This window comes from Aedes aegypti, chromosome 3 (assembly GCF_002204515.2).
Source record: "Aedes aegypti strain LVP_AGWG chromosome 3, AaegL5.0 Primary Assembly, whole genome shotgun sequence".
Taxonomy (NCBI): Eukaryota; Metazoa; Arthropoda; class Insecta; order Diptera; family Culicidae; genus Aedes; species Aedes aegypti.
The window spans coordinates 1,071,723-1,092,723 of record NC_035109.1 but is presented as its reverse complement, the minus strand read 5'-3'; the positions used below and the strand labels follow the sequence as shown (position 1 = coordinate 1,092,723).

At 35.5% G+C, this 21,001-nt stretch overlaps 1 protein-coding gene across 5 annotated transcripts in view; it reads right to left on the bottom strand.

Annotated features, from left to right (window-relative positions):
- The window catches only part of LOC5568568 (protein sprint), a 64,205-nt gene extending 45,560 nt beyond the window's left edge, over positions 1-18,645 (bottom strand). The window contains exons 1-4 of one of the 5 annotated variants that reach the window (XM_021854990.1): positions 18,132-18,645; positions 7,253-7,862; positions 7,025-7,172; positions 14-223 (exon numbers count right to left, since the gene is read on the bottom strand). In XM_021854990.1, the coding sequence (XP_021710682.1) occupies positions 14-223; positions 7,025-7,172; positions 7,253-7,698 (804 nt within the window). In that variant the 5' untranslated portion in view covers positions 7,699-7,862; positions 18,132-18,645. Of the gene's footprint in view, positions 1-13; positions 224-7,024; positions 7,173-7,252; positions 8,008-18,131 lie in introns of all 5 variants that reach the window. The other 4 variants (XM_021854993.1, XM_021854995.1, XM_021854992.1 and 1 more) reach the window with 4 other exon arrangements.
- Between the last annotated feature and the right edge of the window lie 2,356 nt (positions 18,646-21,001).

Below are 21,001 nucleotides of genomic sequence, written 5' to 3'. Positions count from 1 at the left end.
TAATGGATCTCACCCCTTCCTCCTTCCCTTGGAGCAGATGAACGGCACCGGAACGTTGGATACCGGGTAGGAACCACACTGGGTGCGTTCGCAGTAACCGTTCGACTAGACCCAGAACACATGCTGGACTGCGGGAGTTTTCGGAGGCCTGCGATTCACTGGAAGTCTCTTCGCCCTCGGCTAGGATTCCACCCTCGGAGCTGGACACGAGCGAAGTCTGAGACTGAAAAATAAAATGATACAATTTTTTTAATCATCATTATACATATATGTAGTATTGTGGTATTTCATGCAATCAAGTAGGCTAGAGAAGAGTGTCAAATTAGGATGAGGAAATAAACATTATTCTGATTCTGTACTTCACTGAAGCAAGATCTGTTTTGTGATTTCTACATTGGCGACGAGTATAAAGCACAAAAGTTCGTTTAAAGTAATGATAAAAAAATTGTAAAGAAGGGGAGTAGGAGATTAAGAAGAATAATTCTGGTGAGTCTGAAAACGAGAAGCAAACGCACCGAAAGGAGTCCCTGAGGATAACCGTTTGGCTGTGCGCAGCAGTAACTCGAGTGAGAGGAGAATTGTGAGTATGGTTTGTTTTCCTGGTACAGTTATTCGCCGTTATGCGGGTGCAATAGTAATATAAAGTGTGCTGTTCCAATATCCCAATTTCGTCTCAAGCATAACAAATTGATGCCTTTTCAAATTTGAAACGAGTTCTTCTGGTTCACGAAAGAAATTAGATATAAACAACAGGGAAGAAATATTTTACGAAAATCAATGCTTACTGAGGATCTTAAAAAATCAGTTCAGAACTAGAAAAATGATTTTTGAATTTTAATTACAATCTATCACAAATGCATATATCAATTGCAATATTCATTGGTATTGAATTAATCTGCATTAAGTAATTATTGGTTTTAATTATAACATGATTATATAAAGAGGTAACATAAAAGAATTAGGTGTGAAAAATTACTACGTTTTTTTATCTTGTTTGATTTATTCAGACAACATTAAATCAATCTAATTTGCTTGAAATTGTAACAGTCGCATGTTCGCAACTATCACATGTTTGTTTATTTGAAACTAAACTGTTTTATTTGATGTTTTGGCATGTACGAAAACTTGACCTCATAGATATTGGATTGTTGGGAGGAATACTCGCAACCATTGATTTTGAAAAAAAAACAATATTTTATAAGCCTTATTACAACATTTTTAATTTTAATGAAAATTTGAATAATAAAGATTTTTATTCGGTCAGATTTACTATATTGTTATTGAATAGAAAAATGAAACAAGAGGTTTGTGCTTCAAAACAAACATTAGGATATGCAAAGTTGATAATAAGGTTATTAAACAAAAAGTTCTTTAAATTTTGTTCAAGTCTATGTTGTTTTTGAATAATAATGAAGAAATATATTTACTTGCACTTAACGTTAGATATTTATTGAAATTGTAAAATAACAACAGAAATATATAGCCTTTATGAACAATTAATCAATGAATAACCATAATAACCAGTACTGAAAACTGTGAAATGACCACCAATGTTTTATGTGTTTAACAGTATAACAGTGCTGTAATAAAATTAAATACAGTATTGCTGTTTTAGAGATAACTTTCCGTTTTATGGATCAACAGAGAGTTACCGCAGCTGACTACTGATTTTCACGAAGAAATCGATGATTAACTATGATGATACTTTGGAAACCACGCCGATGACTGCTGTTTTTCCACAATTTGTACCTTACAAGTATGCTATGATTCAATTAATTGATTAAATAATGAATTTTTGCAGCTATTGCTGGACGGATAAACTTAAAAAGATCCACAATAAGTCCAAAAACATTGTAAAAATAATGCTAATATAAGATAAATAATTTTACCATATCAAACTTAAAAATAGTAATTTTTATTTGTAACTGTTCCATATTGAAGTTATTAAGAAGAAATGCTATGAAGCAGGAATGAATATCATTAAAATGCGTGAATAATAAACAATTGATTCTGCATTGAAATGTTCAAGCGGTAATGTTTAATCACAGAGAACAGATGTAAAATTAAAGACCAAAAAAATGGTAGCACAGATAAATTGTAGTAAAAAAACGAATGACCAGTAATGCATACACTGGCATCAGAAGGTGGTAGTGAGTACATATCACATAAGAACAAAAAGTATGCGAGCGAGCGCGAGTAACTATTGACTTTTTAAAATAAATATTTGAAGTTTTTACATTAATATAAGGGACATTCACTCGTTCAACTTAAAATTATGTATTGGTCTAACATTTTGTTGAATTTTAGGTTTTTAACATCTAAAACCTTGAAAATCAGACACACTATTGACCATGAGACCATACATCAGTGGCGAATTCGTAACCTCACTTTCTACCTGTTCTACGACTCTAAAAAACGACTATTTCGACAAATTTAGATTATACATCAAAAAGTTAATTATTGAAAACGTCTTTTCTAACTAATCTCTACTCATTACATGCAAATTTGTTGCTGGAAATTCAAGAATTTCTATTCGTGGAACAGGTAGATTTGAGGTTAGGGAATCGCCACTGCCATACATATGTTTAATCGTGTGAATTAAAATGAAGGTTCAAGACCACGATGCAAAGCACATAAGGTATGATCTCAGTATAAAATAAGCAATTTATTTAGTGGGAAATGTATTACTGGAATTGAAAAAAATATCAACTGTTGGAAAAGTATCATCCCATACTATCATTAAGATATTGAAGTAAATCCACCTGTCACTGAAGAGAATTACGGATTCCAGACGGTCATACGGAATTATAGGAGGTTCAAAGAACTTTAGTCTAATTCCTAGTAAGAAACGTAGGGAACATTGTGAATGTTCTAGTCCGTTTCAGTATCCAAATATAGGGGATAAAGTTATCCTAGTCTATTTGGAGTTGAAAAATATGACTGAATGAAGGGGATTACGAATCCTAGTCCATTCTCGTGAACGAAGGGTACCTTAGAAGGTACCAGTCCGTTGAAGACCAAAATGAAGGAGTTATACTCAGTTCATTTGGCGTAGTAATAATGTATCACTTGATGAAGGAAGCCTGAAGATCTTTAGTCCATCTTAATAAGTGATAATGAGATATGCATAGGGAACAGAAATGTTCCAGTCTGCAGTTGAAAAGACCAGATGTAGGAGATCAGTCTCAGTCCTTCTGGCAATCCAGTCTACCATGAAATGTAGGAAGTAAGTTTTCAGTCCATCTATGGTAAAGGGATAAGCAAAGGAAACAAAAAGTTTCAGCCTGCAATTTAAAAAGACCAGGTGTAGGGGATCCGTCTCAGTCCTTCTGGCAGTCCAGTCTACCATGAGATGTAGGAATTATGTCTTCAGTCCATCTATCGTAAAGGGATATGCACAGGAAACAAAATGTTTCAGTCTGCCTAAAAAGAAAAAGACTAGATATAGGAGATTCATCTCAGTCTATTTGGCAGTCCAGTCTATCATAGAATGAATGAAGTTTATCAGTCAATTGAAACTTTTCATCTTGTGATAAAGGGACATTTGGCATATATATAATTTGGCTGTAAACAGAAGGTCTATTCGGTAATGTATTGTTTGAAAACCAAAAGTGAGAAAAGAAGGAATAATAGAGGCTAAGTATACTGACGATGGTTAATATATTGTTAAATTTCAATAATTGATTCCTTTTTCATTTAGATATCAAATAAACATGGGCCGTGTTGCGTTACATACGAAATACCATACACATTAGAAGTGATGCGACAAATAACGGATGGCTCGTCCAAATTTGCGTCCAGAAAATCGTTCACAATGTATATTCTTAAGTTATGGAAATTACTTCATTTAGTAATACTTAGGCTGTCTATGATTTTGTAAATTTAATTTATTATTAATTTCGATTTATGGAAAAAGGGAGAGATGTAGTATTGTGGTATTTCATGCAATCAAGTAGGCTAGAGAAGAGTGTCAAATTAGGATGAGGAAATAAACATTATTCTGATTCTGTACTTCACTGAAGCAAGATCTGTTTTGTGATTTCTACAATATATACTTATATATTGAAGAATTTCATCATTGTCCTAATATAAATATTATACACATATACACATAACTTCCCGAAATCAACTTTTTTTTATTGAACTCATTTTTGTAGAATAGGTATGCCTCAGAGGAATAAACAGTTAGGGGCAATGGAGGCAATATGACCTAAAAACCAGTGTTTTAATATCTAGTGTCATTATGATCCACTAGAGGATGCTCCACATAGCCGCCACAATGAAAACCGTAAGAATATTCATTTCAGAACACGAAATATTCACAAAAATGTACAAACTTGTTTTTTGTTATTGAAGGCTTATAATTTTGGTAGTTTTCAATTAAGATAATTAGATTTATTATTCTGATAATTTTTACCAATCCATTGAAACTTCTAATAATACTGAACAATTCGTGAGTGAGATTAAATTTATTCGCAAACAAAATTATTGGAAAACTGAATATTATTTAAAAAATGGAGGGGCGGGGCACAATGAGCCACATTTTTTTTTTTAAGAAAACAAACGGTGTTTTTAACATTATAATGAATTGCCTTATTTGTCATCTTAGTGCATCATTACAAGTAGAACACTTTGCTAGAGAATAGGTTGAACCAAATGTCAAAATTTAATACTAGAATTATATGGTCTGTTTACTATATGTAACAATTCTATCAAAAATTGGCCCCTAGAAGTAATAAAGTCGACTCTCCACATCTCGATGTTCTACATCTCGATGTTCTCGATTCTACATCTCGATGTTCTACATCTCGATATCTCTTTTTATGTCGATGATTTCCTAAGTCCCTTCAGTCTGCATACATTTTCACTTTCCATATCTCGATATGTATTTGCGGAAAGAATCCTTGCTTGGTAATCTTGAAGAGAATTCTGATGATACTCCTAGAATCAATGATGTGTTTTGAACTGAACGCTAGACAAAAGTGAACGGATCCCGAGCCAAATTTGCACGAGAATGCAGTAGTCAATGAACCTGCTAGCGAGAGCCAGTCGTTGCTCAAGAACTCAGTTGGCAATTATGATCGAAGCTCTCGCTTGGGAAATAAATGAAAGAATCGCCGTCAACTTTCATGAAGATAAAAAACATACAGCCCTTGATATTATGCACATCAGTTTTGGCATAGATTAATGTCGTAAACCAGCCAACATATATTGGATTCAATTTTTGGATCGCACGGGTTCATATTTTTGAACTGAACTATGTTCAATTCTACGTGTACCAGTTTAATTTGTTGAATGCAGCCGCGAACTAAACGCGTTCAAATGCGTGATGCTCATAATGTCTTGGATAAATCCTCAGTAAATCCATAAAATTCTATACAAATTAATAGAGTAACGACATAATGATATTTTAAACCCACAATTGGAAATAATATGTACTAAGCATATAATTTTTGAAAGAATTCCTAAAGCATTCTCTGGCTGGATTCTTTAAGAGATTTTTGTAAGCAACCTGATAGAGATTCATCAAGGAAATTTTTGGTGAATTCAGAAAGTCTTTAGAAACATCAGAAAAAATGCAGATTGCGGTTTAATACAATTTACTGATTCCGTAAATGATTTTCTGTGGGAATCCCAGGATCTACTCAGTGAAATCTGGTAATAGAGCCCTTGAAGGAAGTGCTGAAAAAAGTACCGAAATAATGAATAATTCATTAATTAATAATTAATTTACATACGTTAAATATTTTCCGTTGCGTAAATTTTAATTTAAGAATAACGCTGATATGCAGCGATATGTGACAAAAATGAAACGGCTTGGCGTTTTGTTCGAATAACATTACCAAGACAGCCAGGCTGGTTATTCGAACAACACGCCAAGTCGTTTCCATAGGGGACGTTAGCCAGAAAGAAGAACATTTTAAATAATACTGTTTCATATAAAATGCCCTCTTCAACATCTAATCCAATTTCTCTTGCCGTTACCTTACGGTACCTATCCATCCAGTATTCATTGCTTTCTTCTCCTAGCTTCCTTTTACTTCGCGCAAAAAAGACCGATATACCGGTAAACAAATTGAATATAATTATCACAGTCGATACATTTGCATGAAAAAATTAGTTTATGAATACAATGTTGAGTAATATAATATAGTTTGGTTTCCAGTTAGAAAGGAATCACTCGAGAACTTTGTTGCCATTTTCTCGAAAAAAAAATTCAACATCTAGATTCGTTTAATGATATCTTTTTCAAAGTAGGGAGATTGAGGTATAATGGACACTTAAGCCTATTCTTATATTAACTCCATCCCGTTAACAATTTTTTTCAATGTTTTGAATGGAAAGAAATGCTTTGAAAAACGAGATGGGTCAAAAAATGCTAGCAATTACCTAAAGTTATCAAAATCGTACAAAAAGTTTTCGATTGTGAATCAACAGTAATTTAATTGTTTTTTGATAGTTACACTATTGTATCAAAAAAGCAGTCTAAAGTTCTCTAATGAATCATCAAGATTATTCCTATAACTATTTTACAATAGTAAATCTTTGAGCTGTTGTGTGGAATATCTATGGAAACAGTTTATGTACGATACAGATTTCATGCAGTGCATGGAGTCTTGATGAAAGATGTATATTCTCAGAGAATAAAGGCGTGTTCTGAATGCCACTTTTCCCTATAATTTTGCAAGAATAAAAATATGCCAAGAAATTTTAGCAAACCAACAATATGTGCAACTGAAGAAACGTTAAAAATAGCGACCTACTAAATTGAACTAAAATCGATTGCACGTGTTGTATGAATTACTGCACATCAAAGTAGACCGATATCCAAGACTCCTCCAACCAAGCCACGAGTATTGGATTAGTGGGCAACTTTTTCCAAACAAGATTAGTTTAATTATAATCACACCCATTCCTCACCCCCTTCCCACTAACCACCCACACTAAATGCTCTCATTGTGCTTGATGCTAAACTCCCATTAGGCAACGGCCCTCCGCACCGCATACCGAACAACGAACTTACTTGATAGATGTCCTCCTGCGACAATTCTCGCTTGCTGGGCAAGAGCGGCGCTAAATCATCATCCATTGTCTCGGCATTTGTCGTCGAGTGTTCTCCCACACCAAACGACGATAATCGCTGCTTCGCTAGCATAAACGACGTATCCGACCTGCAATGCAATTGTACAATGCCCCGTGAATCAAAAGGAATTATTCATCTCAGACTCGCTGCCGTCCTTGGCAGACTCACCTTCGACGACTCTTCGCGGCAGAATCCGGTCCACCGCTGTTATTGCTATTGCCGTTGCTATTGTCTTTCGTGAACTTTGACACCTCTGCATAGCGCTTCCAAAATTGGCCTTCACTTGGGCTAAGGAATGTCGCCTCAGCTCTCGACTGCGATACACTGCCTAGTAGTGCCTCGCCTTGAGTGTCCGCTTGGCTACTACCAACACCAGCACCATCTTCGTTGTAATTGAAACACTTTTTAATTGGTAAGGAAGCGGGCCGAACGTTTCTATCACTGGTAAATGGAGCGCCTGGGCCCTTGTTGCGTATGCATTCGCTTATTTTCTCCCGGAAACTGTCCGCATTCACGCTACAATTCATCAGATCGATATCAGTGCCATTTCTCGCTTCCGTTGGATTAGAACCATCATCACCATCATTGTTCAACACGTTAACACTGTCCTGCATTGCTAAGCTTGTTGTATGTAGTTGTTAATCTCTGGCTTTTCTCTCCACTGTTTGCTTTATTTTAACAAAAAAGACTAATCCCACACTCTTCGCGATCGTCTTTTACAAGCACATTCTCCACATGCCAACATAGGCGGCCTTGTTGCTGTTGCTGCAGCAACTCGCTGGAAAGGCAAACGATAACTAGATTGAGCGATTTACAGCGCAGCGATGACTCGATACGCTCTGATTCTGCACTAAATCAAGCATTGCAATCTCGGCTCTTCGCTGACTGAACTGCAGAAACTCGGAAACGCAAATCACGCAAATCTATAGTAGAAGAAAACAGTCACTATTCCACTCTACACATTTTCTTTCTCCCGGATTTGTTTTCACGCCCAGCGCACGGCGCGGCTCATTATGAATCATATTTCTTCTCGGCAGATTCGGTTCGAGAAGGGGATTCCTCCTCCCGTCGCATCTGACGCATCTTCCTCGACTACTGCGGCGCGACGTGGAACGTGACCGACGGACAATCTCCACTTTATCCTACCGACCGCCTATCATTGGACCGTTGCGTTGCCTATAGGGTCGATCGATATCTACGAGTGCCGAAAAGCAGTCATAACATTAAATATTAAAGCATTAGTAGACGAATGACGGTCCACAGAGCGCGCGACGACAAACGGTGGGCTCTCTATCTCTCACTTCATCCCACTCGGATGCCCGAAATCACCTAGGAAACAATTGCAACATTTTATGCCACCGCGACCGCGGGCGTGCGTAGGATTAGTAGGCGTGGGAAGTTTAACAAATTGGATATGGTTCTTTTTCGCTTAGGAAAGTGTTTGAAGCATTTGAGATGATAAACAGGTTTATTCAACCGCTCTATTCAGTTTTGGGTCAACGTATACAATGTTATATAGAGCTGGAATTCTTTGATCCTCATTTTATTGCAATATTAAAAAAGTGGGTAATCGTATGACTCCTTATCAATAAGTTTTGTCCTTAGGGCCTCAAAATTAAGTATTGTTTTGATACTGCTCAATATGTGAATCAGTTGAACGTCTTTCTAAGGCCACTTATACTTTTATATAATTTGAAATCGATTTTCATCGAAATTGGAAAGCTTCATCAGTGCTCATATATTTCTTAAATATAATGCAGAGACGCCAACTTTAAGAAAATAACAAGGAGGCAAACACAACACCCGAAATCGAGAAATAAAAATATGTGTCTCGTTGTTAAGTGAGTAAGATGTTTTGAATTGTTTCAGCCTCATTCGTAGAAAATTGATCATGTGATTTGTTTAAAACATTATGTTTCAAGATTATGGTCTATTCGAAATATTCGTATTTTTGTCAATTTCACGTATATCCCCTTTATAATCATTAAACCAGCTGTAATTCCAACATATTCAATGATAGCTGTAGTTTTCCCTAGAAAACTCTAAAAAATCTAAGCTGTTTTGCAGATTTCAGTTCAGAATTTTTTTTCATGGGGATCCTATGAGCTTCACTTGAATTTCATGAAACCCCGAAGAAAACTAGAACGACTTTTTGTTTGATCCTCTACCTTTTTAATTGTTTCTGATATGTTGCTGTGGGGCTCATGTTACTTATGGCTGCATTTGAGGGTTTTGGCTTACATTTCGTATATTTTTTCAATATCATTTGAGAAACTTATCGAAACTGTCGAGAACCGTACACGATCATTTATTCCAAGAATTTATCTTACAAATGTGCATGCCTAGATTCCGTGAGACACTTTAGTACGACGCATATTGTGGCCAAATATGAGCTCAGTAGCTTTCGGTAATCACCCCACTGCCGAAGTGAATCAAGAGTGCCAATAATTGGATTCGGCTCCCTCTACTGGGCAGAATAAAGGCTCTACTTTACTTGAGGCTGAGTCAAACTCGCCATTGATATCAAATAATTAAAAGCAAAGATATTCAATTCCGAAAGAAATCGAGGAGTTCGAAAGATTTGTAACTGATAAACTTATTCAAAGTCTCAGCACAATACTATACCTGAAGGGCCCATGGGCAAAGGTTATGACCGATTGAATGAATTTCTTGATTTTCCTATAGTTCTCATACAAGCTTTAAAAAGTTGCAGAGTCAGTTTTCATCCAAAGGATCTCAGATTTTGGGAGGACGCTGATAAAACGGTTTTCTAAGCCACCTATTTACCCGCTCTGCAAACGGACAGCGATCAGCATCCCGTGTTATTATTGATGCATAATATTTCGTTTGATATGTGATAAACATTACTTCATATGAAGTTTTATGGCTTCTATCGAACCATTTCTTTCTAATATCACATGAAAATCCGTAACAGTACATTTCAAGAAATCTGATTTCAAATTGAACAAAGTTGTAGTAAATGTCAATGCCGACTATGGTTTCCATCTAATGTAGTTGATCGCACTCTGAGAGGGAGAGACCAATAATAAATTTCAGTACGTCATACACGCAAACAAATTTTGTTGTATAATCTACCGAATCCATGGTAGAATTAAGAACTGCACCAACGATTTTCAACCGACTACAAAAATCTGTTAAGTTTACTATAATCTGGTACAAATCACTGAGCATTGCAGTAAATGTGACCATGTCCATAGTAGCATCAACTACAAAGCATTGTATTTTAATCCGTGACACCCACCGTTCAACACAGTGTGGTCAAAAGTACAATGCGAAACTTGTTTTGAAACGAATGTTTCTAGTCAGAAATACTGCAACTGTAGTTAAAAAACCGAATATATTTTCTTGTGTAGTGATGTTGACTATGTTTTGGTAAAGTTGACAGAATAATGTAGTCGGTTGAAAATCGTTGGTGCAGTTCTTAATTTTACCATTGATTCAGTAATTTCAACAATAAAATTCGTTTCAGTGTAGTAGCTGTGATGGTAAATCCACCAAAATGGCTTTGGTGAGTGATTTTGACGGATAGCGCCGACAATTTTTGTCGCATAGGATTCATCGAATGTAGCGCGGTTGTTGCACCATGGCCAGATTCATTTCCCGAGCGCGTGCACGGAAAGAAATTACAATTGTGATTTAAAAAACCAGTAGTGGAAAATCAACTGATGATCATTGTCGTTCTACTATTATCAAACCTTTTAATAAAAATAAAATGCTTTTAAAAGTGCGCAGCAATGTTAAATCGGTCTGATGTATTCTGTGCAGTTCATATGTATTTTCCACACGCTCTCTTATATTTATTTTTAATCCACTTCGATACCGTCAAACCGTCCCCAAACTGGATGGCGTACACTCAGCTTAACGCAATTGATAATTAAGTATTGAGTTGTATATATTAGTATATATTAGTTGTGGTGCTAGAGGACATCTTGAAAATCCACTGAGATTCTTTCAGAAACCCTTCTGAAATTATTATATGTAGTTATTTCTTTGATCGCTCTGATTTTTCCAATAACCTCCTTGGGACTTCCTATTGGACTATCCCAGAAACCCATCTTGGGTTATTATGGAAATCCTTTCAGGATTCTGCTGTAAAATTCTGGAATTCTGCCGTAAAATTCTGGAATTCTGCCGAAAATGATTTAATGATTGCTTTCCAGTGTAATGGAATCTATTTGAAAAATCTGGGTTCGGGGATTCTCACAAAATTTCTCGGGATTTCTTCTGGAAATCCAATCGAAATTATTATTTAAATTCTGATATTTTCCTCGTAATACTTCAGTATTTCTTCCGTGAAACTCTTTGAAAGTTCTTCAAAAATCCCTTTGAGATTCTTTCCGAAAAATGTCTTAGATCATACCTATTATACTCTCGGAAAGACGCCTGAGACTATAATTAAAAAAAATCTATTATTTCACTTCACTTTCTTCCGTGCAAATTCTTGGGATTCTTTCGGAAATTCATCTGGAATTCTTTTGTAAATCCCAATGGAATTCTCCCAGAAATCCCTGTGGATTACTTCCGAAAATCCTGCTAAGAAGCTTCCAGATGACGGGGATTTTTTTTAAATCTTTATTTACGGAAATCATCCGAAAATTCCTCTGTAATTGTTTGGAAATCCTCCTTATATTCTTACAGAAATCCTTCTTATATTCTTACAGATTCATTGCTATTGATTTTATTGTTTCTACCAGAGATAATTTTGAATATCCAGAATTTTTCCGAAAATTATCTAAGATCTTTGGAGAAAAAAAAAACTCTGTGATTCTTCTGGAAATTCATAAGGAAGTGTTTTTGATTTTTTTCATGATTTATCAGTGATTTTCCTTGGAAATTTTCTTAAATCCTTGGCAGAATTTTCTGAAAATCCCTCTTGACTTCAAATGGAAATCCTCCAAGAAAACTACCGGACAGCCACTGGGACTTTAAAAAAATACCTATGAGATTCTTTGATTACTGATTTATTTTTCTGAGCATCTTTTGAAAGTGTTTTTTAAATGGTTCTGGAAATTCCATTTGAAATTATTCCGTAAATCTTTCTGGAGCTCTTCTGGACATCGTAATTATTCTGGAAAATATTCATCGTCTGGATGTCTGTGACTTTTCTTTGAACCTTCAGGGGTTCTTGCGAAATAACTTCTGGGATTCTTTTGAATATCACTGTAAAAAACATTCAAAATCCATTCGAAATTCTCTTGAAATTGTTTCAGAAATTAACGAGAACCCTTAAAATAATTCCTTTAGAAATCTCCCTGATAATATTTTAGTGATTTCTCTGTGGTTCTTCTGTAAATCGACCTAGGATTCTTCCGGAAATCCTCCTTTAATTCCAAAGCAATTTCCAGAAGAATTTTCAGAAGGATATTTTAAAGAATCCTGTATATTTTTCCCTAAGAATCTCAATGTAATTAAACAAAATACCAGAACAATTTACGGTTGAATCCCACAAAAACTTCCGGTGGAATTCTTGAATGCTTATCATTCAAGCAGAACTCCAGTCGTATTTCCGGGTGAATTTCGGCAGGTTTCACGGAAGAATCCCAACAGAATTTCTTGAAAAATTCCAGTAAAATTTCTGGAAGAATCTTTGAAAGATGTTTTGAAGTCCTCCAGCAGGATAACAGAAAAAAATCTGGGGGTATTTTAAAAGAATTTCCGAAAGAATCCTAGAGAGATAGTCGAAAGAATAACAGTTTTCTTGAAAAATTCAGGATACTCCCAGATTCTAGAGGTGATTCGGGAAGAATTTCTGCAAGAATCCTAAACAGAAGGATTTGAAGGATCCTCAGAAAGATTTTCGAAAGAATCCCAGAAGGCTTCCCGAAAGAATGCTAGAAAGATGTCTGGAAGATTTCCTACAGGATTTTTGGAAAAGTCCCAGACAAATTTCAAAAATATGGACGTAAAAATCTCAGTGGCATTTCTAGAATAATTTCAGAAAGATTTTCGGAAGCATCCTCGAAAGTATTCTAAAGGGATTCCGAAAGCATCTCAGGTGATTTCCGGAAGAATACCAGAGGTATTCTCATAATAATCCCAGAAGTATTTCCGGAAAAAGGCCACAGTTATTTTCGGAGGAATTCTCGACGAATTTGTAGTAGAGTCGTAGTACATTTTTTGGCAAAATCCTCTAAAAATATCCAGAAGAATTGCATCAGGATTTTTGTTAGAATCTTCCATTGAATTTCCGAAAGAATCTTCGTATTTATGGAACAGTAATAATTTGAATTTATCGCCATAATTTGAACGAACAATTTTTAATTAAGAATGTCATCCCTCTCAGATAGGATTGTGATTCTCAATATTTTTTTTTTGCGGTGATTACAGAATGTAATCACATATAGTTTAAATTGTATGTGGTGTCATTTCAATATTTTAAAATAAGATTCGTTTAAGCCGAAACATGTTGATCCTTCGACATGAACCAACGAGCATTTCTTGAAATAATGAGATTTTTTCGATTACTTTTGATACTGATTTTTTTCTGAGGAATCTTATAAAATTAGGTAGGTGTACCAGTTATGGCATAGTGGTTCCCTATTTCGCATACGTGATATCTTAGATGCTTTTACATTTGAAAATCTTTTGGGTTTTAGCAGTAAAATAAGGATAAATCTTTGACCTTACTTTCAAATGGTTTCGAAAATTCCGTTTGAAATTATTCCGTGAATCTTTCTGCAGTTCATCTGGGCATCGGAATTATCCTGGAAAATATTCATGAAATCTTAATGTCTGTGAATTTTCTTTAAATCTTTCAGGGATTCTGGCGAAATAACATCTGGGATTCTTTTGAATATCACTTTAATTTGGATTTAGAATTCTTATGGGATTATTTCACATATAAACGAAAATCCTTCATACAGAAGTGATGCTTCTGTAAATCGCCTTGGAATTCTTCTGGAAATCCTTCTATAATCCCAAAGCAATTCTCAGAAAATTTTGCAGAAGGATATTTTAAAGAATCTCAATGGAATTTCTGAAAAATACCAGATCGATTTACGGTTGAATCTCACGAAAACTTCCGGTAGAATTCTTGAATGATATCCGGAAGAATGACAGTCGTATTTTTGGATGAATCTTAGCAGGTTTTACAGCACAATCCCAGCAATATTTATTGGAAAATTTAGAATAGAAAGATATCCGAAAAAAATCTCCAACAGGATTTTTGGAAGAGTCCCCAGAAGTATTTCAAAGATATTGGCGTAAAAATCTCAGTGGAATTTCTCGAAGAATTTCAGAAAGATTTCCGAAAGCATCTCAGGTCATTTCCGGAATAATACCAGAGGCATTCTCATAAGAATACCAGAAGTATATCCGGAAAAAATCTAGAGTTATTTTCGGAGGAATTCTCGAAGAATTTCTAGTAGAGTCGTACATTTTTTGATAAAATCCTCTTTAAATATCCAAATGAATTGCATCAGGATTTTTTCTAAAATCTTCCATAGTATTTCGAAAACAATTTTCAAGAATTTAATTTCCTCAAACACCGACCATATCTATGTTTGCTATTTGATATTTAAATACTTGAATTGTGCTGTATCAATATTTACTGGTAATTATAATTGATAAGTATGTATAGAACAATAACAATTTTAATTTATCCCCATAATTGAACGACAGTATTAATTAGAATAAGCCTCCACCACATCATCCCTCTCAGGAGAATTTTGATTCCCAATATTTTTTTTGCGGTGGTTCAGAATTGAGAATATCAAAAGTCTATTGTAATCACATCCTTTTGTTCAATTGCATGTGGTGTTATTCGATATTAAAAATAAGATTCGTTAAGCCGAACATGTTGATCCTTCCACAAGAACCAACAACGAGCATTGCTTATGTTAAGAGATTTTATCGTAATGCACAACCAGCCTAAAAGTTCTTCCCCTTTTGTTTATGTACTAATTATAATTTCAAATTATTTTAATTAAAATAGTTGTGTTGTCTACTATTGTACACGGCAACATGTTTCAAAATAAGTGGAGCTGCTTTTAGAACAAACTTTAACATCGATCAACCAAACCATAGAATATCCAATAGCGGAATAATAATAATAACCGATCATTGCAAATCGAGCCGAACTGGCGCTCTTTCCGTGCGCACGCGCTTTCTGCAGAGCTGTCAAACAGACTTATGTGCCTTCCTTCTTTCGCTCTCCTTCAACTCAACAACTCAGCATGATCCACCTCGGGGTGGATTGGTGAGCTGTCTGGTTGTTGCAGATGAACACTTATCGTGCGACATCATCATTGACACTAAGCTTGCAACTCACCAGACAAACGATAAGCCATTTTACGAGATAGTCGGTTGACGTTTTCTGGCGGGCCGCTCATTGTTATTGTTTTGAAAACTAGCATGATATGTGAATGGCGCTGGTAACGTTTTTGTTGGTGATGACATTTTCATCTCTTTCTGGCTATTTTTCTATGCGGTTACATGTCTGATGTTACCAGTAAATAGTAAAGTTCTTCCCTGGCTGCTGATTTTTATTTTACAGGGGAAGATTGACAAGCTCGTTGCATGCCATTATTGAATGAGCTCCTTCCAAATGTGGCGCTAGAAGAAACGTAAATAAATGGGCCCGCCAGCAAGCTTCAAAGCTGGTAAACAAACAAAAAACATATGATTCGAAACGTCTCATAAAATGGCTTATAGGTGTAATTAACAACTGCCCTAGTGAGTCGAGATTCTGTTGTCACGAAATGTCAATGTGAGCCGGGTTCTTAAACAATGGATAAACATCACAAAAGCGCGTAATTGATATACAAATATTTTATGCATTTCATTTAAAGTACAAACATGGAATGAAAATCAATTTGTGTCATGCAAAAGTTGTGTCACGAGAGCACCTTTAATTCTGATTGCATATAAAGTATTGAAATACGCATCTTTTTACTTTTTCTAATATTAATGAAAATTGAACGCATAGAAAACTGTGGCCCTTTTTTCATGTTTGTCTGGAAAGATCGAAGGTAAACAACAAAAGAAAACAAGCGCTTTTTATCAAGTATGTCTTGATTGCCGTTGGCAATTAGGAGTTATCTTGTAGTTTTAAAAAATGTTGTTTCATATTTCGTATGTAGTATCTCTGCCTCCCTTACACTGCATGATCACACTGCTCGAGTAGAATCAAATAAAACTCAATATTTCGCATTCTAAGCGAAACAACTGATTTAAATATTCAACAAAATTTTTGGAAGATAATGTTCCAGTTTGTTGCAGTCTCTGATTTATCTGTATTCTAGACAGTATTCCCATAAATCATCGAATGAATCAAATAAATACTTTGTGTAGTTCATTCCCTGAGGTTGTCATTAGCATTTATAGCATAAATTATCTTCCATTCCATTCACATCAGCTTTCGGTAATTCTGTAGATCATCTTTCAATCTATTGATACATTGCTAGAACTTACATTGACTAATTTCAATTTTATTTTCTGCTATGTACGCTTATTGAAAGTAATAATACATTTGTTCAATAGAGTTATTAGATACAGTGAGGAACCGAAATCCGTACTCTTTATACAAGAAGTAAGCGTTTTGTATGAAGTAGACGAAAGCGTTTTGTATGACGAAGACGGATATAGATTCATTACTTAGGTTATGGATATCGATCCCGCACGGTAATAAAGAATGACTTCTGAAATGAACATTTCACTCAGCTGTACTCTGAGACTTTTCTGAGAAAAATCTACGGGGAAAATGCACACAGCAATCATTGATCATGCTTAGAGACATAAGATCTTATTTTTCAGGATGTTCTTTAAATATCTAGATTTCATTTACATTATGAAGTTAATTTATGTAAATATCATGAGAATGTAATTCCTCTTCTCGAACTCTCAAGATGCGTTTTAACTCCTCCAAGGATCGATGATTATACTCGTAGATCTGACACGGCTGGTAGATTAGGAAGCTTTCACGTTCAAAGAGGACATAGCCAAGATGGTTTATAACTGCTTCTTTACAGGCATCAGCATCCGCCCTGAATATAACATCTCAATCCGGTAATCAAGGAAATCATCTCATGAACATCGATTCCTCGTTTCTGGGTCGTGGCTTAAGAATCATCCTACGGTTCATCTGTAGGCCTCATTTAATCGCAGAATAATCAAATACGATATCCTTCTGTATCTTGCATACTCCATCCCTTTATTAAGGTTCCACTGCGGGCTGTCGCTAGTGTACTTCATCTCAACAACTGGGTTCCTCTAGTTACGTTAAACCTTTCACGACCCCATTTGTGCATGATTCTGCTAGCGGTATCATTGAATATAATTTTTCAACTGAAAACAGTGAATAACATCTTATCCGCTCTACGATAGACTCAGGTGATTTTCAAATTTCGCACTTCGATTCTAAGCACCACTTCCATGCACTTCCTATGCACGCTTGCGACCGTTTTATGCTGAATCGGACAAAAGAAACAGCAGCAGAAGAAAGACGACTCCCGACGACTCGAGCGAGCATGGCAGTGTGTGCGGCGCCCGTTGTTGGGTGGGTAGAATTCACCCAGCCAGTGCAATGCTTTCCGTTCTTGCTGGCACAGTGTGGGTGGGAAACATATTTTGTTTGTTATTTTAAGGCTACGCACACTCGCACGTTCTGGGCTGCTTTTTGAGTATCGTGTATCTCCGACCCGAGCTGCAATTTTGATGTGTATTCTTGGTTCCGGACTTTCTTCTTCCGCATGTCAATGAACGAGCTAATTTCACACTTTTTCTCAGTTGGCCGATTTGTGATCAAAGGTACCACGTCTGCACTAATCATAGCAAAATCATCGAGTTTCACTTAGTAGGCCTACGTTTCATTGCCACAAAGCACCAAAATAGGATACACACAAACACTTGATTTGATGGATCTCCGCTTGCTGCGATTGGCACTAACACTGATTCTGCCCGTTCACCGTCCTCGATGTGCGTGATTCACAAAACTCTTTCGGGTAGCCCTCATCGTTAATTGTCAACTACTCGAAGACAAATTGCTCTTAAGAGCCATGTTCCACACACAGCCCTAAAAATAGAACACCTGCTTGGATTAGTTGACCGCGGCCACGTCCTAGCTATCACCTTAGACCACCGGATGGTCCACGAACGACAACGACTTTCGAACGCACGTACCCCGCAATCTATCGATCCCGTCAGCCCATGGAGTTGAGATGGGGCCATGTAGGGACTAGCCAACCACCCGAGTGAAAGTTCTCCACTAGCGAGGGCCCACCTTCTTTTACGACCGCTGGTTTGTATCCACGAGATGAGAGACACGGTGGATGCCTTGTGCGAACCGTGTCGAAATCCAATTGCAACTAAACCTCGCATGGATCCGACGAGATGGGCCTACACACAGTCTCAAGGCAAACAGCGGAGCTTGTTGTGTTGCGGACGACGGCGCACGATCCAATTGGAATGTATACACAATACAAACGTGCCAAGGGAAGCGGTGAACATGTACAAAGTACGGTGCACATAAACATACTAATGGGATAGATAGTCTTTACTATGAAGCCCTGCACCGATGGGACTGAGCGCGTGTTAGTGCTTGGAAATTAGAGATGTGCAAAAGTAATGCTTGAAAGCCATGTAAAAACGATTGTAGTGAATAAAATATATATTTTTTAAATCTTCTTGTGTTGATACTATCATCAAGGTCTCACAAACAAATAGTAAGAATAGTTTCGAGCATGAACATTTTTGGAAGGAATGTTTTACGTTTTAAATTTCGAGCAATTTTTTTATCTACCTTAAAATATTGTTTGTTCCTTCCATTTTTGTTGATTTTTCATTTCGTAAATCTATGTCGTTGCCATTTGTTCTTCATATTTTCTGCATATTTTTCACTGCATAATTGACTAGTTATTGTTCTTATTCATTTTTCCTTTTCTTGTTTAAAGTTTACGTAAGTGTTTCTTACTTGAGTAAATTATTTCCATTGGAATTTTTATTTGTATTTCACATGATCTCAATATTTTTTGATTACCGATACATACAATCAATGTTTTTGTAATGGTTGATAATTATTTTTCAACTACATTTTTTGCGATAGAAAACTGGTCAAACATTTTATTTTTACTAATTTGTAAAATTTTCGTAACTATCAATGTTTGATATTTTTGAGTAAGTTTTCTCATACATTTCCTATAAAGCCACATCTCATATACATAAATGTTAAATATCATTTTTTATTAAATATTTTAAATAAGTTAAGCTATTACTATTTGATGGTTGATTGATAAATTAAACCACGAAATATTATTTTTATCTGAAGTATCAAAATACCGCTATTTTCTTAATGTATGATTGCAGAATCCTTTGTCGTTATCAAATATATTATAGAACCATCTAGTTTTTGAGATGTTGGCTGATGAAAATTCATTATTTAACTATTTCAGTCAACTAGCATGGAAGATTATCGTGTGTTGCGATGTATTCGCTTAATTTCAATTGAAATTCAAACTTTATGTGTTTAAAAATACCATCAACAAAACCCATAATTCTTTCGATGCTCAAAAATAATGTTTTGAGGCCTTAGTTAAGTTTTGTATTTTTTCATATAAAAGAATCGAAGATTTTTTTATAGAGACTGACATGTTGAAAAAATCGATTAAATCGAAATTTATTCATGCAATTTATTCTACAATCAGGAATTACGTTCTGCAATCGGGAAAAAAACAACAAAAACTCCTAATTATCTAACATTGTATAGCCCATATTGTTTATAGAAGGACAACAAGGAAGGTTACTGCTCCTCATCCGAAAAAAGCCATCAAAGCAGTTCGACAAACAGTTTGTTTCAACTCAAGAATAAAATTATCTCTTGAAACTAATCACAGTTGTCAAATTGTTGAAAATATGACTTACATTTGCACTGTATAGCAACGCAAAAAGCGCAAGAGGCGGAGCCTGTTTGCAACATATATAAATTATAACGAAATTGCTTATATGTTGCAAAATACTGAAAACAAAAATCAAACTACCGACCTTAAGATCACCAATCTTCTTCTCTACTCACTACTCCAACAGCTCTTCGAACAATTGCTTTGCCAATGTACTATAACATCGGCCACATTGCCTATAATCAATGTTTGTTGTTTAGAACTACCCGACCAGAACCACATAACAAGATTGTAACACATTTCTATCAGCAGCAGTTAGAAATAACAGAAGTTGACATGATTTTGTTATCAAGCTTTGTTTTCAACTTGTTATATTTTTAGTAACACATTTATAACGACACATGTTATATTTTTGACATCGCATTTATATGTTCGTTGCAAATAACATCCGACGTCATAAACAGTAACATAGTTTGTAATAATGTTGTTATTTTGTAACATCCTTGCAACACATTTTGTAATAATTTTGTTATAATTATAATATGGTTTGTTATGTTTCAGTTTTATTAAGTGTAAATTTTGTTAGAATTTTTGTTATTTTAACTACTAACGGTATATGTTTTATAACACCTGGTGATTAAAAAAAAAATATATCAGAGGAACACATTCTGTTAGAATCTTGTATCCTCCGTCTGGTCGGGATAATGAACCATTCGGAATACAAGTTTATCAATGGCGAAATTAGGCCACGCCTAAAATAATCTAAAGTTTTCGCAAAAACTTTCGCGCAAGACATGAGAAACACCATTTAACCCGTATAGGCCTGAGTGAAAGCAAAAACACTAAAACCCTCACCACTCAGCGAATTCTTAACGGATTCAAATAAATTGTTGTCAGTATACTGGCCCACATATCTAGTTCTTATAAGTGGCTAAGGGATCTCGGGAATGTTCCTGTGGTCGGAGTTATTCAGGTGGGTCTCTGGGTCAGGTCAGGTATAAAAGGGCTATTTTTTGGGACATGCCAAGTTATCTTTATCTATTTGCGATGACAATCATTTTAATTT